Source organism: Momordica charantia (genome assembly GCF_013281855.1).
Source record: "Momordica charantia cultivar OHB3-1 chromosome 10 unlocalized genomic scaffold, Mcharantia_2.0 BLBB01000010.1, whole genome shotgun sequence".
Taxonomy (NCBI): Eukaryota; Viridiplantae; Streptophyta; class Magnoliopsida; order Cucurbitales; family Cucurbitaceae; genus Momordica; species Momordica charantia.
This window is the reverse complement of record NW_028275158.1, coordinates 4,238,367-4,255,231: the sequence shown is the minus strand read 5'-3', so window position 1 is coordinate 4,255,231 and position 16,865 is coordinate 4,238,367. Positions and strand designations below refer to the sequence as shown.

General features: G+C 35.4%; 1 protein-coding gene and 1 pseudogene across 4 annotated transcripts; both read left to right on the top strand.

Annotated features, from left to right (window-relative positions):
• Positions 1-196: 196 nt before the first annotated feature.
• LOC111008191 (L-type lectin-domain containing receptor kinase IX.1 pseudogene) lies at positions 197-2,542 on the top strand (annotated as a pseudogene).
• A 5,355-nt stretch (positions 2,543-7,897) lies between these two features.
• LOC111008408 (uncharacterized) lies at positions 7,898-14,144 on the top strand. 4 transcript variants are annotated; one of them, XM_088119021.1, is made up of 17 exons: positions 7,898-8,014; positions 8,123-8,248; positions 9,248-9,326; positions 9,433-9,554; positions 9,656-9,706; positions 9,796-9,915; positions 10,229-10,348; positions 10,452-10,587; positions 11,025-11,195; positions 11,294-11,461; positions 11,550-11,656; positions 11,758-11,848; positions 11,968-12,109; positions 12,192-12,348; positions 12,448-12,564; positions 12,682-12,808; positions 13,590-14,144. In XM_088119021.1, exons 2-17 carry the CDS (start codon positions 8,136-8,138, stop codon positions 13,827-13,829), a joined length of 2,061 nt encoding a protein of 686 aa, XP_087975147.1. In that variant the 5' UTR covers positions 7,898-8,014; positions 8,123-8,135; the 3' UTR covers positions 13,830-14,144. The 4 variants fall into 4 exon arrangements, with proteins under 4 accessions (XP_087975147.1, XP_087975146.1, XP_087975145.1 ...); XM_088119020.1 differs by having other exon boundaries at positions 9,460-9,554; positions 12,192-12,564; XM_088119019.1 differs by having other exon boundaries at positions 12,192-12,564.
• The last annotated feature ends 2,721 nt before the right edge of the window (positions 14,145-16,865 follow it).

The window sequence follows — 16,865 nt, the reverse complement described above, 5'->3', positions numbered from 1 at the left end:
ACCTGGGCCAGGTTCACCTCGGCCCTCATACTTAGCACTTGTCGGTGTTAGTGGCGGCCATCTCGGCTATCCGAGCTGGGCATGACTCATGAGCCATCTTGGAGCACCAATAGGGGTCCTCCACGTGTCCAGGGTATTCCCTTCCCGAAACAAAGACTTTTAAAACCAGAAATTTTGCTTTCATCATTAAATAATATAATCTCATATACGTGTGGAATAAGCATGTAATGAGAATGCAGACCAAGAAGATTTCAGCCCAACAATTTCAATTTTGAATTGGCAAAGTTACGAAAGTTTTATATTTCAACAACACCAACAACAATTTTTCCCCAAATTCACCATTTTTATCAACCCAACTTTCTCCAAAATCCTCTCTTTGAATCATGGCCATCTCCAACTCAACCCCCTCCCTTCTTGGAGCTCAATTCTTGATCTTCTCTTTGATTCTCTTCAAAGCTCACTCTTTTTCCTTCACCTTCTCCAATTTCCAACAAAACAATCCCGACATATTCTTGGAAGGCGATAGTTTCATCAACAATGATGTTATTCAACTGACAAAGAACCAGGCCGATGGCCCTCTTACCGACAGTGCAGGTCGAGCGTCATATTCGCAGCCAGTACGACTATGGGACACCTCCACAGGGCAAGTCGCAGACTTCACCACCCACTTCTCCTTCAGAATCAACACGCTCAACGAAACTTCTTTTGGCGATGGCATCTCATTTTTCATCACCCCTTTCGATGCAAGAATTCCCAGTAACTCAACTGGGGGATTTCTTGGATTATTCAGCTCCGGTTCCGCTTTTGATGTCTCTAAGAATCAAGTGGTTGCGGTTGAGGTTGATTGTCGGAAAAACGATTGGGATCCGAGTGATAATCACTTGGGAATCAACGTGAATTCTATTAAATCTGTGGCTGATGTTGTTTGGAACAGTAGCATGAGGGATGGGAGATTGGCAAATGCGTGGATCACTTACGATTCCTCCACCAAAAACTTGTCTGTTTTTCTAACTTATGTTAAAGATCCGATTTTTAATGGAACTTTCAGCCTTTCACATGTTGTTGACTTGAGAAACGAATTGCCCGAAAGGGTCAGGGTGGGATTCTCCGCTGCCACAGGGGAATGGTTCCAAATACATAACATTATTTCTTGGTCCTTCAACTCAACTTTGGAGATCGATGGTGGAAAAGACAACAATAGAAATATTGGTTTGGCAGTTGGGCTTGGCGTTGGGCTTGGTGTTTTGATATGTGGGTTGGGTTTTGTGGGGTTTGTTTGGTGGGGGAGGCGATTTAGAAGGGAAATGGAAGATGTGGATGATTCTATAGATGATGAGTTTGAAAAAGGAACTGGCCCCAAAAGGTTCACTTACAGGGAATTGACTCAAGCGACTAAGAACTTTGATGAAACAGGCAAGCTTGGAGAAGGAGGATTTGGAGGTGTTTACAAGGGTTTGTTAACAGAATCCAATGTCGAAGTAGCTGTGAAGAGGGTTTCAAGAGGATCGAGACAAGGGAAAAAAGAGTACATATCGGAAGTGAAGATTATAAGTCGTTTGAGACATAGGAATCTTGTTCAACTCTTCGGTTGGTGCCATGAAAAGGGAGAGTTCCTTTTGGTTTATGAGTTCATGCCCAATGGTAGTCTCGATACACACCTCTTCCGAGGTAAAACGATGCTAACTTGGCCAGTCAGATACAAAATAGCACTAGGGTTGGCTTCTGCGTTACTATATCTTCATGAAGAAGGGGAACAATGCGTGGTGCATAGAGATATCAAATCCAGCAATATAATGTTGGACTCGAGTTTCAATGCTAAGCTTGGAGATTTTGGCCTTGCGAGGTTTGTAGACCATGAGTTGGGCTCACAAACCACCATCTTGGCTGGCACCATGGGCTATCTAGCGCCAGAGTGCGTGACAGATGGCAAGGCGAGTAAAGAATCAGATGTTTACAGTTTTGGAGTGGTGGCTCTAGAGATCGCATGCGGGCGACGGCCAGTAGAATCTAGAGCAGAGCCTGACCAGGTGAGACTCGTTGAGTGGGTTTGGGAGTTGTATGGCAGAGGCCAAGTCCTAGAGGCGGCAGACAAGAGACTAGAAATGGAATTTGATGAGCAGCAAATGGAGGGTTTGATGGTGGTTGGATTGTGGTGCTGCCACCCCGATTTCAAGTTGCGGCCTTCTATAAGACAAGTGATTAATGTTCTAAACTCTGAATCTCCACTACCCGCACTACCCGCAAAGTTGCCCGTGCCGATGTATTTTGCACCGCCGTTGAATTTGTGCAAGTTCTCGTACACATCAACGAGCACCACGGGCACGCCAGTGGATAGAAGTCAGTGTTCATGTAGCAATTGTTCCACTTATACCACGCAATCTTCAGGATCAGAAGTGTCACTCTTGAAATCACAAATACATGTGGTATAATTTTAGAGCGAGAATTTTCTTTTGTTATTATTATTATTTTTCTTTTTGGTAGTTATTGTAAGACTTTTCAATTTTGTTCCTTTACGTAAAAAGATGCTCTTTGTCCCGTCCCATATCGTTTGATTGATTTGATTCTTTTTTTTTTTCTGATTTTTGTGCTAGCTTTTGGAACTGTAAAATCTACAATAACTTCTTCTTGAGAGGTATTGTGGTTGTGAGTGCAGAATAGACATATATTAAAGAAGTTGAGGCCCAAGTCCAGTATAAGCCCGATCAATTATTTAATTGTTTGACTTTGATCAAGTGGGTCTGGCCCATTTTATTCTTATATTAAATTGGATATGACCCCATCTTTTAAATTTGAGTCGGTTGTGTGGACAATATTAAAATGGGGAGTAGATGACTAACGCCACGTTTACCTATTCGCAATTGTAATGAAATCAATCGAAATCGTAACGTTATTTCATTGATGTTGTGTTTACTAAAAATTTTTATGGAATCGTAATTAGAATTCTTTTGACGTTGTTTACTAGAACTGTCTGGAATCGAAATCGAAATCAGATATATAACAATTATTAATATACCTCTTTCTCCATTTTAACTAATTACAAATATATTATTGTGTTAATCTTTTTTAAATTACTCTAATAATAAATTTTAATTTAATTTATTACTCTATTATTTATAATAAATATTTTTTATTATAACAATTTATCTAATATTAATACATAATGAGTAATTAAAATAAAATTACATATTAATAAAATATTTTTTTATTAGAACCACCAAACTTTAATATAACATATTATTAACTTTTTATTATTCTAATATTTAAAAGTAATAATATCTGTTTAAAAATTTATTGATATTAATTAATATTAATCTATCATATCATATAATAAAATCACATCAGCTAATAAAAATTGAAGTATAAATGGAGAAGAAATTATAAAAGTATAAAAAAAACTAATTAAAAATTATATGGGATTGACAGAAAAATGATAAAAAAGGTACATTAATTATATATATGTGGGATCCACAGAATAGGAATGTGATTGATGAGGTTGTAGGAGTGTAATGGGATTACACTCTTTTATGTAATGGAAATTTTCATTACGATTCAATATACAACATTTTGGGGAGGAGATTCAAACTCACAACTTCTTGATTAGAGGCATATGCCAATTACTGTCGAACTATGCTCGGTTTGGCTAAATTAACTAGAGTTATACCAAGATCAACTATCAATACCCAATAATAGATTATTACGTGTTTATTACCTATATTCTAACATAGCCACTGGATGAAAGGGAAAAAATAAGTGCTTTGAAAATAGAGGTGGTTGGTTTTGTTTCTTTCCGCAATTCAACGATTCCGTTTGTGTCTTTACATTTATCACTTAGTCAAGAAATTCCTACGGCCTAGTTTGTTGGAATATTTTTTTAATAATGCTAAATTAGAAATTTATTTACAAAATATACATCTTTCCAAACTTATTCCAAGAATAATACTTTAAAAAATGGTAAGTTGTCTTTATGCCACTTCACTGTTTTCAAGCTCTACTTATTTATTATTATTATTTTTTTTTTTTTGCATGTATGTACCAAATTTAAATAATATTGTCAATTTAGTGGAGTGGCTATAGTCTCATCTTCTAAATTTGGTATGTATCAGTCTCTTAAAGGGACCGTCTATAACTTTTCAAATACTATTCTTTTGATAAGCTCAAGGAGAATTATATTTTGCAAATAAGTTTTTAATTTAACATTATTTTAAAAAATCCATCCAATTAGTTGAAAAGTATTATTCCCAAACATACCTATCTAATTTCTAATGAAAATTTGCTAGCTTTTTCTTCTAGTTTTACATTTTAACAATACATGAAGTGAGGGATTCACACTCCTGGGATTTAGGACAAATGTATAATGCATTAATTAATCCAACTAAGTTTAAATGGGTGCTAATTTTAAGCATTTGATACTCCAATAATATTCTTATAAATTTTCTTTTTAGTACAACATGTAGGGGTGAGAATTCGAACTTTCATCCTCATAGTTGGATACCTATGTCTTAACCCGTTGAGCTATGCACTTGTTGGCAATAATATTCTTATAAATTAAGAGTTGCATGGAATGTGAAGATAATCAAACAACACATGTAAAACCGACATGAGAAATGGCTAATTGAAATGTTTTCATTTCAGTGGAACTGCCAAAAGGAAACTGCAAGATTATGGTTTTATTTTGTGTGTACATAATAAGGAATGACTATGGTTGCTTTGCACGTTAAATTAACTAGAATTAGTAGGGCACATGGCAGCCTCTTTAACGGTTAAACCTATAAACCATTTTATTCCAGGAATCTGCCCATGCTTGCCCCTCCTTTTAATATATAAAACAAACTGGTAAATCTTTCCACTAAGGTTAGAGTTCAATAATTGTAAGTTGGATTAAATTATTGACTTTTGAGATAGTATTAATAGTACTTTGTCCACTTAAACTAGGTTCGGATTAACCCTATAGAGACTATACTTAACTAGGAGAATGAGATGAGAAAAAGGAAACTGAAAAATTGCACTCTCACGTTATTGTTCAGTCCTAAATTGACTTAATTAAAGTATGAATCTAGTTAAATTACAAATTTAATCTCTACGTGACATGAGTGAGATTTTCAAATTAAAAATAATTCACATGGGTTAAACAACATAAAGTATAATTACTGTTCTAAGTATTTGAAAAATTAAGTGATTAAGTGAGATCAAGAAACTCATGGTTGTGGCTTAAAATGAGTACGAAAGCTATTAGATAGGTCCTAGTTCAATTAGGTGAGACAACCAAAGTCATCATTCAACTACCAACGGAGACCATAAGCTATTAGCTAGTTTAGTTTAATTTGATCATTGTTCGAGGAGAAAAATCGTTATGCCACGTGTAGGACAAAGATACACCTAAGTAGGCGATAATCTAAGTCAAGTCCACCTCGAACATTCCGAGGTGGGAGACTTCACCAATCATTCGATATATTCTTCTCATGGAAAGATGGATCTACTCCAAGGACCGACATGTCAAGTCTGACATGTATAGATATAAGTAACCGTCGGTCGAAAGGTTTGTCGGATCTCCAACCTATAAATAGAGGGCACCATTTTCACACTAGATATCGAATTTCTCCTCGAACTTACTATTGAGTTCGAGCTGTTTCACTGACTTTAGCATCAGAGAGTTTGCCTTCTTGTGTAGGTCATTCCGTAGCATTTCGAATCAACAAGACTTACGTGTTCGACCTTGACCAAGTCTGACCTCGTCCTTTTTTTTTATAAACAGTTATGCTTCAACTAAATTACACCAGAAATAACTAGACGAGACATAATCTGACTAACTAAAGCCACCAAGGTACGTAAGACAACAAAGTGAGAAGTCCCCAAGTCCATGTAGGTTATAGTCAAGTAAGACCAAACGTAGTCCAACTAGATAAGACGAGATCGTAATCGAAATAGACCTAATAAGGCACAAGACTTGATGATGTCACATAAAAAGTCTATCACTATACTACCCTAGAAAAAAAAAGTCTGTTACTATGTCATACAAAACCAACAACGTATTGTTGTACTATATGTCTATAATACCAACCTATCCTACGTGGTTGTGACAGGTAGGACATCCTTCATCATACACGTAACTAAGTATTATCGACTAAATTTATAATTTAATTTTAAATTCGAAAATTAATTTATTTGTAAAATGAAAATTACAATATTAAGTGAAAAAGTAAAAAGTGGGAATATAGTTTGGGCAAGAGAGAGGAGCGGCGGTACGTTTTCCCATTTACTTTTCCCCACAGCGCATAGAAAGCGCGTCACGGCCACTCTCGGAATTCGGAAACGTGGCGCTGCCAATCATAATATTACGCCATTTTTGCGTGTCATGCCGCCGAACCCTGCACTCACCTGTGGTGCGCAACCCGATGCCGTGCCACCTGCGTTTCAAATTCTCTCTTTTCTGCATTTATGACTTTTTCTTTTCTTTTTTAGAATTGTGCTTAATTTTCTCCTCCGTTATCCCACAACCAAATTCTTTTCTTTCTCCTTTACCAAATCATCCATAAATTTTCTACATGGGTTCTCAAATTTTTATGCTTCTATAACGTGAAAAAATTCTCACATAGATTAGAAAAGTAAAAAGATCATAGATATATGTGAAGGACGTCTCTTGACATGAAATTTTTTGGGTAAAACAAAAAATAAAACTACGAAAATCATGGTCAAAGCAGATTAATCCCATTCCATGTTACCCCATGAATTGAGATTCTTCTGGGTCAAAACAAGTCATCCCATGAATTGGGTAACGTGGAAAACCTTTTTTTGACTAAGTTTTCAAATTCTTGATTCAACATACCATCTATATATTTTAAAATATAAAAGTATAAAATCAAAATAACAAAAAAAAAAAAAACAAGATCAAATTTCAAACCTTTCGACATATTTACAAAACTCAAAAGTTGTTACTATATTTATAAATATGAAAAATATTTTAACTACCTATTACAAATTTTTAATAATTTAAAATTTCTAATAATTTAAGATAAATTTGAACTCCAAAGTTCGTTTATATATTTATTTAATTATTATTAAATTACAAGACTTAAAACTAGGAAAAGAAAAACAAAAGGCAAGCAATTTTCCTTATGGAAAATCCAATTTCCGAAATAGGAACCTTCATACAGAGATACTTGCCTTAATTTCTCAAAAGTCAAAGAACGGGGCATCATGCTGGGAAGGTAATTTCCATCCTGTCTTACCTCGATGTCATCCCTAATTTATAATATATATATATATTTTTTTAAATCTTTTATATTTCCTAAATTTCAAAACTATTTCCGCTGATAAAAAATAATAAAACAAACCTTATATAGAAAGCTAGTTACAAAAAGGCAAAAAAATAAAACCCTCTTACAGAAGAGAATTCGATAACTTTTTCTCCCCTTTTTTGATACATAAGAAAAGCGTTTTTTGTTAAAAGCCTACCTATTTTGAAATGAAAATTTCAAGTTCAAGTCCACAAATTATAATAAAATTTTATGATTATGGCAATGATTCAGCCCATTTCTAGCAAAACAAACTATGCAATCTCTTAATGGAGAACCCAAAATTCAAATTTCAGTTAAAAATGAGTTAGGCATAAAATTAATTAACCCAAAGCACACACCAAATAAATTTGACCAATGACCAAACTAAAAGTGGTCAATATTTCGGTTTAATACCATAAACCATACGAAAAAATACGTTGAAAATCCAACAAATTCAAATTGTGGTATAAATCGAATTCCATAAAACAATGCGAAAAGACACCTTGGTTTTTCTTCTCATCTTCCATTTACAAGAAATCGAAATTAATGTATGTGTCAGCTCATGCCTCAGCTTTCCAACTTCCTATATATATGTTCACGTGACAGCTTCAACAGAATTCTCAAGAAAACCCAAAAAAAAAAAAGTTACAATTTTTTTTTTTTTTTTTTGGTTTAATTTGACTCCATTAAAGAGAGAGTTAAAACGCTCTTACTGTAGCTAACTGCTTGCCATAACAGAGGTAATTAAATTACTCTCACCATCCTCTGAGTTTTCTCTGCAATGGGAGTTCTTGTTTCAACATATAATTTTTTTTCCCTTTTTTGTCCTCTCGTTTAATCTCTCTCAGGTTAATTTCTTAAATGAAGCCATGGGGTTTGGTCCTCTGGTTCGCAGCCATGGCTGCTGCTGCGGCCGCCCTCTTCTTCTTCTTTCTCTACGACAATGGCTTTCGGATTCCGACCACCCCTGTGAGGTTAATTCATCTTTTTTATTTTCTAACTTTCAAAATTTAGAAAATAAAATTCTTAATTTTCTTATTGTTCATGCATTTTTTGGGTAATGAGGAAAGTGGCATTATCGTAAATAGCTGAATGTTTCAGCAGCTGGGCTCTGGTTCTTATGCAAGATAAATGCCGAGCCATATAGTTTGGTTAAATGTTAAATTTTATTATAAATGTGGAGAGTGATTTCGAAACAATATTGTTTACTTACGTTAAATTTCATTTATACTTCACATATTTGATCTTATGAAGGGAATGATTTCTTTACGGCCACAGCCACAGGAATTTTATGTTGTTTTTTTTTTTCTGTTTTTTCATATTTTTATTTTTCCTCCTCTTCTTTTTGTACACCACATTGTCACGGGGCAATTTTCGATGTTTGGACCAATAAAATGACGACAAGTGTTCGGTGAGCAGTTTTACTGTTCCTTAAGAACTTAGCTTCTGTTCTTTTTTTTTTTTTATTATTATAACTTTACTTTTCAGGTAGTTTATAGGTATTTGAATGCCAGCTGGCATATCCAAATTCCCCGTGTTGCCCACCCACCCCATTATCCTCGGTAAAATAAAAACCAAATATGCTATTTTGACTTTAATCCCCTCATCCTTACAAAAATGCTTTTTCAAGAGTAATTATCGAATGTGGTCATTTTTTTTAGTTTGTTACCTTACATTTTTGGGAGTTCTTTCATTTATGGGTTTGGTATGGGTAAAGCTTTATTATATTATAGTTTTTTTTTTAATGTTAGAATATACTTTGGTCTCTATATTTTATGATATTAAAATATATTCAATATATAAATTAAATTTTCATAATTCATTAGTTCAAGCTTTTAGATTGAATATTGATTTATTCATTTATACCACACAAATCCAATTTGTATAATTAAATATCCTATTATTATTATACAAATCCAAAGTTGGGAGGGAGGCTCTTTATTTGCATCTCACGAGATTATTCACAAATTCAGGAGATTTCTAAGGAGCAATGACATCAACAACTCTTCGGGGCTATTCAACGTTGTCAAGCTTCAAACAAAAAGTGGATACGTAAGTACACTGCTCGTATCTTTTTCTCCAACCAATTTTCCATCAAAATGAAAATTTTATTTTCTCGGCATCCAAACACGAACCCACTACGTGTTTTTGTGTTCAGATAATAATGGACAATGGAATAGTCCAGGTTACTGTTTCAACTCCAGACGGGGACGTGGTCGGATTAAGCTACAATGGAATCGACAACCTTCTAGAAACCAAGAACGAAGAGCAAAACAGAGGGTAATTAAGTAAATTCACGTACCCAGAAAAACAAAACTATTTCATATTTAATTATTAACCCTGAAATTTTATTATTTTTCTTTTTTTGTTGGTATTTACAGCTACTGGGACGCTGTGTGGAACAATCCAGGCGAACACATTACCACTGACAGGTATAATAAAACAACAAAGCAAGGCCCATTTATTACTTTTACTTTTTTACCTTTTTTTTTTTAAATAAAAGTTTATTTTTGGCATGTAGATTAAAAGGAACGAGCTTTGAAGTGATAATGGCAACCGAGGATCAACTGGAAATCTCGTTTAACAAAACGTGGAGTTTCGCAGTTGGGAACCAGACGGCTCCAGTGAATGTGGACAAAAGGTGAGGAAGAAATTATGAATGCTCACGAGATTCCATCCCAAAATAAATTAAGAGTGGTATCATGTCTATTATAAATCTTTATAGGATATTAACATGTCTTGAAGATGGGGCTCTTTTGACTCATCAAAATTGATTGGATTTTATTTATGGATCGGATGACTGTTTGAGCATTTTAGATTATGATACCATTCAATGAAAGAAGTAGTTCGTATAAGTTCTTATTTTTAACGTAACTTTTTTAATTTGTAATTTTTAGAAGAAGAGAGGGATCGTGAAAGTGAAGTGACGTCGTTTTTGCGTTTGTGTGCTGTAGGTACGTTTTGCTGAGAGGAAGCTCTGGGTTTTATACGTATGCGATATTCGAGAGGCCCACGGGTTGGCCCGAGATAGAAATGGATCAAGTTAGGATCGTTTACAAGCTCCAAAGCAGAAAGTAAAGCAAAACCAATTTCCTCCATTTTTTTTAAATTTTTATTTGCGCAATAAAATTTGAGTGAAAAATTTAATTTAATGGTGTGTTAATGTTTACTGTTTAGGTTTGATTACATGGCTGTATCGGACGATAGGCAGAGGGTGATGCCGACGATGGAAGATCGTAACAAGGGCGAGCCATTGGCTTATCCTGAGGCTGTTCTTTTGACCAATCCTGCCAATCAGGAGCTTAGAGGAGAGGTAATTTCACAATTTACCCTTTGATTTATTTATTCACTCATAACACCATCAAATAAATAAATAAATAAATATTTAAGTATGGTACAAAGTTCGAAATTTTATAAATATAATATAATTTTAAAAAAAACTCAATTTCAAATATAATGTAGAACACAATAATTAAAAAAAAAGGAGGTCGTACTTATTTGAACCTATGCTAATCACCAAGATTTTTTTTACTTGCTTTCAGAAAGAGTAAAAATTGTTATGAATACAGTTTAGCAGTGATTGACATATAATCTTTCTCTTAAAGTTGAAAAAAATTGGATCTCTATGTTTTCAAAATCGTTGTATAAAATTAAAAAAAGAGAGAGTAAAGAATGGTCAAATTTAGTGAGTAAAACTATAAGCAGTCAAATATTATGTTAGAGTGAAGTGAGGCAGTGTTGGTGGTGCAGGTGGATGACAAGTACCAATACTCAACCGAGGACAAGGACAACCAAGTTCACGGCTGGATCTGCAGCGATCCGCCGGTCGGATTCTGGATGATCACTCCGAGCGACGAGTTCCGGGTGGCTGGACCCATCAAGCAGGACCTCACCTCCCACGCCGGCCCCATCACTCTCTCCGTAAGTCCCATAACTCCTCACAACCACGCCCACGCCCGCCACCTGTTTGTGAAAATGCCTCCAGATGTTCAAAATTCAAAACTATTCCGTCCTCGCAGATGTTCGTCAGCACTCACTACGCCGGAAAGGAAGTGGGCATGAAGTTCGCAGCCCGGGAGCCCTGGAAGAAGGTGTTCGGCCCCGTTTTCGTGTATCTCAACTCCCTCCCACCCGCCGCCCAAGATTCTTCTCTCTATCTCACTCTCTGGGAAGATGCCAAACAACAGGTACGTCCATAATTTCTCTATTTCTCAATCTTGAGTCTTTGACGCTTGGTGTTTGTTCACTAAGTGGTGTGGTTCGGACTTTCCTCAGTTGGCTACGGAAGTCAATGACTGGCCATATGATTTTCCTCAATCTCAAGACTTCCCTTCTTCCGACCAAAGAGGAAACCTCGCCGGCCGGTTACTAGTCCGCGATGGGTATCTCTCTCTCTCTACCAATTTGGTCAGTTTAATTATCTCATCTCATTGTGAATGTGATTAAATTTAGAACATTTGAAAATGTGTTTCCTTTCCATCAGGTATATCAGTAAGAGACTGATGCGTGCCAGCAATGCTTTCGTTGGATTAGCATTGCCTGGTCCTGCCGGATCTTGGCAAAGGGAAACCAAAGTAAACTCTTCTATAACTTTCTCTACTCTGCTACAATTCTCTCTGTCTTTTTTTTTTAATCTTTTTAGCACATATGATGACGTGGTAATTACTTATATCTTATATTTAATTTCTTTCAGGGCTATCAATTCTGGACTCGAACTGACAATCATGGCAACTTCTTTATCCAAAACATCCGAGCTGGGGTTTACAATCTGTATGCTTTTGTCCCTGGCTTCATCGGAGATTATAAATACGAGGCAAATATTACAATCGAGCCTGGTAATAAGCAACTCTCTCTCAATAATTTCGTCAAAAATCAAACCAAACCGTTCATTTTATTTAATTTTATCTGTAAATTTAGGGTCTAAAATGAGATTGGACGTGATGATATTTGACCCGCCCAGGCAGGGTCCAACCTTGTGGGAGATCGGCTTTCCTGACCGCACTGCAGCCGAGTTTTATGTGCCCGACCCTTATCCAACCCTCATGAATAAGCTCTACAACAACCATCCCGACAAGTTGTTATTATTATTATGTTCTTTCCAAAGCCATTTTCCTTGTCTCAATCAACGTTTGAGTTTCTTAATGATGCTTGAGAATTTGGTCTTGACTAACAGGTTTAGACAATATGGCTTGTGGGAACGTTATGCGGCTATGTATCCAGATAATGATCTTGTTTATACAGTTGGTGTGGATGATTGTAGCAAGGACTGGTTCTATGCTCATGTTAACAGGTAATTTTGGGCCGGGTTGATGATGTTGTTTTCGGTTCTGTTTGTCGTTTTTATTCGCATTTGGTTTGTGTTTCAGTAACTGATTTAAGGTTATTTTGCCTTCTTTGGTTTACGAAGGAATGTGGGGAATGAAACGTATGAAGCAACCACTTGGGAAATCAAATTTTCACTGGAAACCGTGGACAAAACGGCAAATTACACACTGCAGATTGCATTGGCATCTGCTGCTACATGCAACTTACAGGTATTAGAGTGTGTGTAGAGTATACTTTTTTTTTTGTTTTAGTACAGTTTAATAACATAACATGTGGGGGTGGGTTCAAATACACGGTTTTTTATCTGAAATACATGTCCTAAACAATTGAGCTAAGCTCGTATTAGCGTGCGCAGATTATTCTTAAGTGAACTCTTTTTCAATAATATTGAGAATTATTTTAATTCTCATTAATCTTTGAGTAACTGATTTATGAAACTTAACCTAAACACAACTTTTTTTTTATTTATATGATAAATAGGTATTTGCATAGAAAAGTGTTTAAAATTATATATATATGTTTGTAAGATCAAGAATCTAACAAGGTTTATATCAGATACATGGGATACTTCTCTCATCACCAATTAATTTTGAGATGAATCCCCATAAATATTAATATAATATTAGAGTCCAATAAGCTCAAACGAACATCTGGTTTAAAAATGAGATCTAGCCAATAGATTGATGAGTCTAAAAGAGACACCATCTTGAGGGAGCATGTTGAGAATTCGCATTGAAAAGATCAAAGAACCCAACGAGGTTTATAAAAAATACATGTTTTAAATGTTTGAAAGTTTTAAGAACCAAAATTGAAAATAATTGTTTGTGGAACATAATTATAGCAAAATAGTTAAGACATCTCTAGTTATTCTAAGAGGTTGTCGTTTTGAATCCTCTCTCTTTTGTGATATGATATTCTTAATAAAAAAAAATAGAAAATAGGTTTTAGTTCAACCAATACTATGTAATGTACTAATGTTTTGATATGAAGGTTCGGTTGAACGATGGAGGGTCCGACCGGGCCGCTTTTTCGACAGGGATGATCGGAGGGGACAATGCAATTGCAAGGCATGGCATCCATGGACTTTACTGGTTATACTCCATACCTTTAGCCGGTGACCAATTTCTGCAAGGAAACAACTCCATCTATCTCACTCAGGCAAGAAGCCAGAGCCCTTTTCAAGGCCTAATGTATGATTACATTCGACTTGAAGCTCCACCTCTAACATGATCCAGTATTTACCCATTTTTTCAATTGTAATTTGTTTGTGTTAACAAGTATATATAGCATCAAAGAAAAGTAATTAGCTGAAAAACCACAGAAATTTAGGACAGAAGTTAAAGCGTTTAGTTTAGTTTAGTTAGTGAACGTGGCCCCTTAGACTGTTCATTTGGGTTGCACTTATTGTACCCATTGTCCATTGTCGAGATATACGCCATTTTACTAGCAACATCTCGCTGTGAAAATCCTTTGTATTCTGTTCAAATGAAAGCTCTTTTGAATATTTAATCAAAATTCCCTTTAGGTTATTACGCTTTGTATTTAGTATACCTTATTCTCCTGACCTTGTCAATACAATGCATGTTGCAATAGTCACAAATAATTTGATCTTGAATTTACATATTTGAAGTACAAACATGTGAATAAGAGCATAATATATGTAGCAATAACATTTTCATAAGATTAGATTTGTATATGTCATACTGTAAACAAAAAAAGTTTTACATTTGTTTAAGACACTATTGAGACATGACTATTGGAATCTGTAACATAGTTCACTTATTTTCATAGTAAAGTAACTTAGTAGATCTTGATACAATTGATTCTAAGACTTGGAAAATGGGGGTTATATTTGGGCTTTGCTAATCAAATATGGTAGGACCCTTAGTTTTGCGTTAGAACTTATTATGGATGCTAAGAACCTCTTTTAGACTACTCATGCATCGTAGTAAACTTGTCAATTCCAAACATTTCTTTGGTGTAAACATGGAGGTCGAAAGTTGGAATCTCCCTTCCAGAACTACGTTTGTTTTTTTTGTTTTTTTTTCTTCTTCTTCTCCACACACTTTCGGCTAGGGATTTTGGGGTTTTAAAGGATCAAATAAAACGCCCAAACTTTTAGAATGTGAAGCATGTTGAGTGAGGCCCAAGGTGTAGAAGAGAGAGTTTTGAGGAAAACAAAGACAAATGTGTGCAACAGACTCCATTGTTGAATCTTTTCAGCCTGAATTCCTAGAGACCGTTTTGAAGAAATATGATGGATTAACTTGAACATTGAAGTTACTATTACCGCATGTTAGATGTAAAAATCTGTCAAGGCATCAAAGACGACTTGGGAGGTCGGCCGCCTACACAGAGCGAATCCTAGGATACCTACAAATGAGGTGAACCACTTCGACGTCCAAGTCGGTAGATAATCCGAGCTTAATAGATCAGTTTCAGACAGATTTCATATCTAGACTCGTGATGCGGTGGTGTATTTATAGCAGTCAATGGAGCAAATAGTTGTCCCATCCGGAAATTTCCCTAGTCGCACGGAGTCTTTCTGACTGACCTTCGGTCTACGCTTCGGATTGGTCCTTCCTCTAAATGAACCCTCGCATTTGGTTTGTTTTCTAAGTTATTGGGGTCGACCTTCGTGGATTCCTTGAAAAGATCGGCTTCGCACAGTTGAACCCCAACAACGCAAATACTTTTTCTCTCTTATTAATTACCTTAAAATCAAAAGTGAAAGTTCTCAGTAAATAAAATTGAGAAGTTGTTGAAAATGTATGACCATATGTATACACGAAAAATTAGAGAAAACATTCAATAAATGCCATAGAATTAATATTGTTGTGTCATTTTAGCCGTATAGTTGATTGGAGACTGTCAACTAATATATGTAAACATATACGGTGATCAGAGGTAGTGGCATTGGAGAAGTGTGCGCAGTTAGAGTTTTGCCTGCAAAGACAAGGAGGTGCTTCACATCAAATATATATACTTAAGTCACAGCTTTGAGTCTGGACTTCGGCAAAGTTTTGGGTATACTAGAGAGAATTTACCTTCTATCCCTTTTATCTCGTCTTCTTCATAGTATATACGAGAGAGAAAGACACGATGATTAGCACATGTCTTGATAAAGATCACGAGCTCTATGGTGTGTAATTTGCTATATCAACTTGACAGGAGTGACAACCCAAATAAAATTCAATTGATTAAGATATATATTTTCAACTAAAAGATTGGAGGTTCAAATTTACACCCAACTAAAAAAATACTAAAGCAAGTAGTTTGGCATAGGACTCGCTATAGCCCTACCAAAGGGAAAAAAAAAAGGAAAAGGTATACTTAATTAGGCAACCCGGCCCTCACACTAGTCTCATAGTTGTAGTTGTAATTTTAAAGATTTTTAGGGTAGTTTGATAGGGCTCACTATATCCATATACAAGCTTAATGTATTGTATTAGATTAGCACTATAAAAAGTTTTGATTTCCGCAATGACATATTTTCTCGAACATTATAACTAATTAATAACATCGCCAAAAGTGATCCTCCTGTTTGCTTTGTGTACACTTCTCTTACTGGCATCTTTTCCTATTACTATTCATGTCTTGGGTGCAATCTAACAAATTTACACGAGATGTGTGTTGAATAACCTGAGATTATAAGTGACCTCTTCTTACTCTATGTCCTATTGAATCACATTCAAGTATTTGGGCTACAATCCAATTGGACGAGGTGGCTTCTCATTTCACTTTAAGTGTCCTTACTCTATGTCTTATTGAATCAGATTCAAGTTCTAGATTACAGTAATCCAACACTAGATGACTACTCCTGCAGGCCAGAAAAAGTAGATGCAAGTAAAAAGATGAGAGAATAGAATAGAAAATGGAAGTTGGGAGAAGAGTAAGATATGGGAAATATGAAAAACCCGTGAGAAGTAAGATTGTTACACAAAACCATAAGTTGATATAATTTGAAATTGGTTTTGTGGGGATGGCCTCACGGGATTCCAGCCACCTCTCTCACATGTTTCTCTCTGTGGCAAATGGCCAATGGACAGACACTTAGCTGTGTTTCAGTAATAGTGCAAAGTTCTCTTAATGTTACGCCAACTCCACGTTTCTCCACCACCATACATTACGCACTTTCGAAAGCTACTGCCTTTTTCTTTAATTTAGAATAACAAATGAAGAATGTAAAAAACTTTACTCATCTCTTTAACTATAATTCAATATATAATCCTTATAGTTTTAAGAGTTTTTATTGTTTATCAAACA

Bases quoted from the DNA above. Each gene is read 5' to 3' on its own strand.
- LOC111008408 (XM_088119019.1), top strand. From the start codon at position 8,136: ATGAAGCCATGGGGTTTGGTCCTCTGGTTCGCAGCCATGGCTGCTGCT. The intron at 11,196-11,293 runs GTAAGTCCCATA...CCGTCCTCGCAG, and splicing joins CCGGCCCCATCACTCTCTCC to ATGTTCGTCAGCACTCACTA. The intron at 11,657-11,757 runs GTATCTCTCTCT...CCTTTCCATCAG, and splicing joins CGGTTACTAGTCCGCGATGG to GTATATCAGTAAGAGACTGA.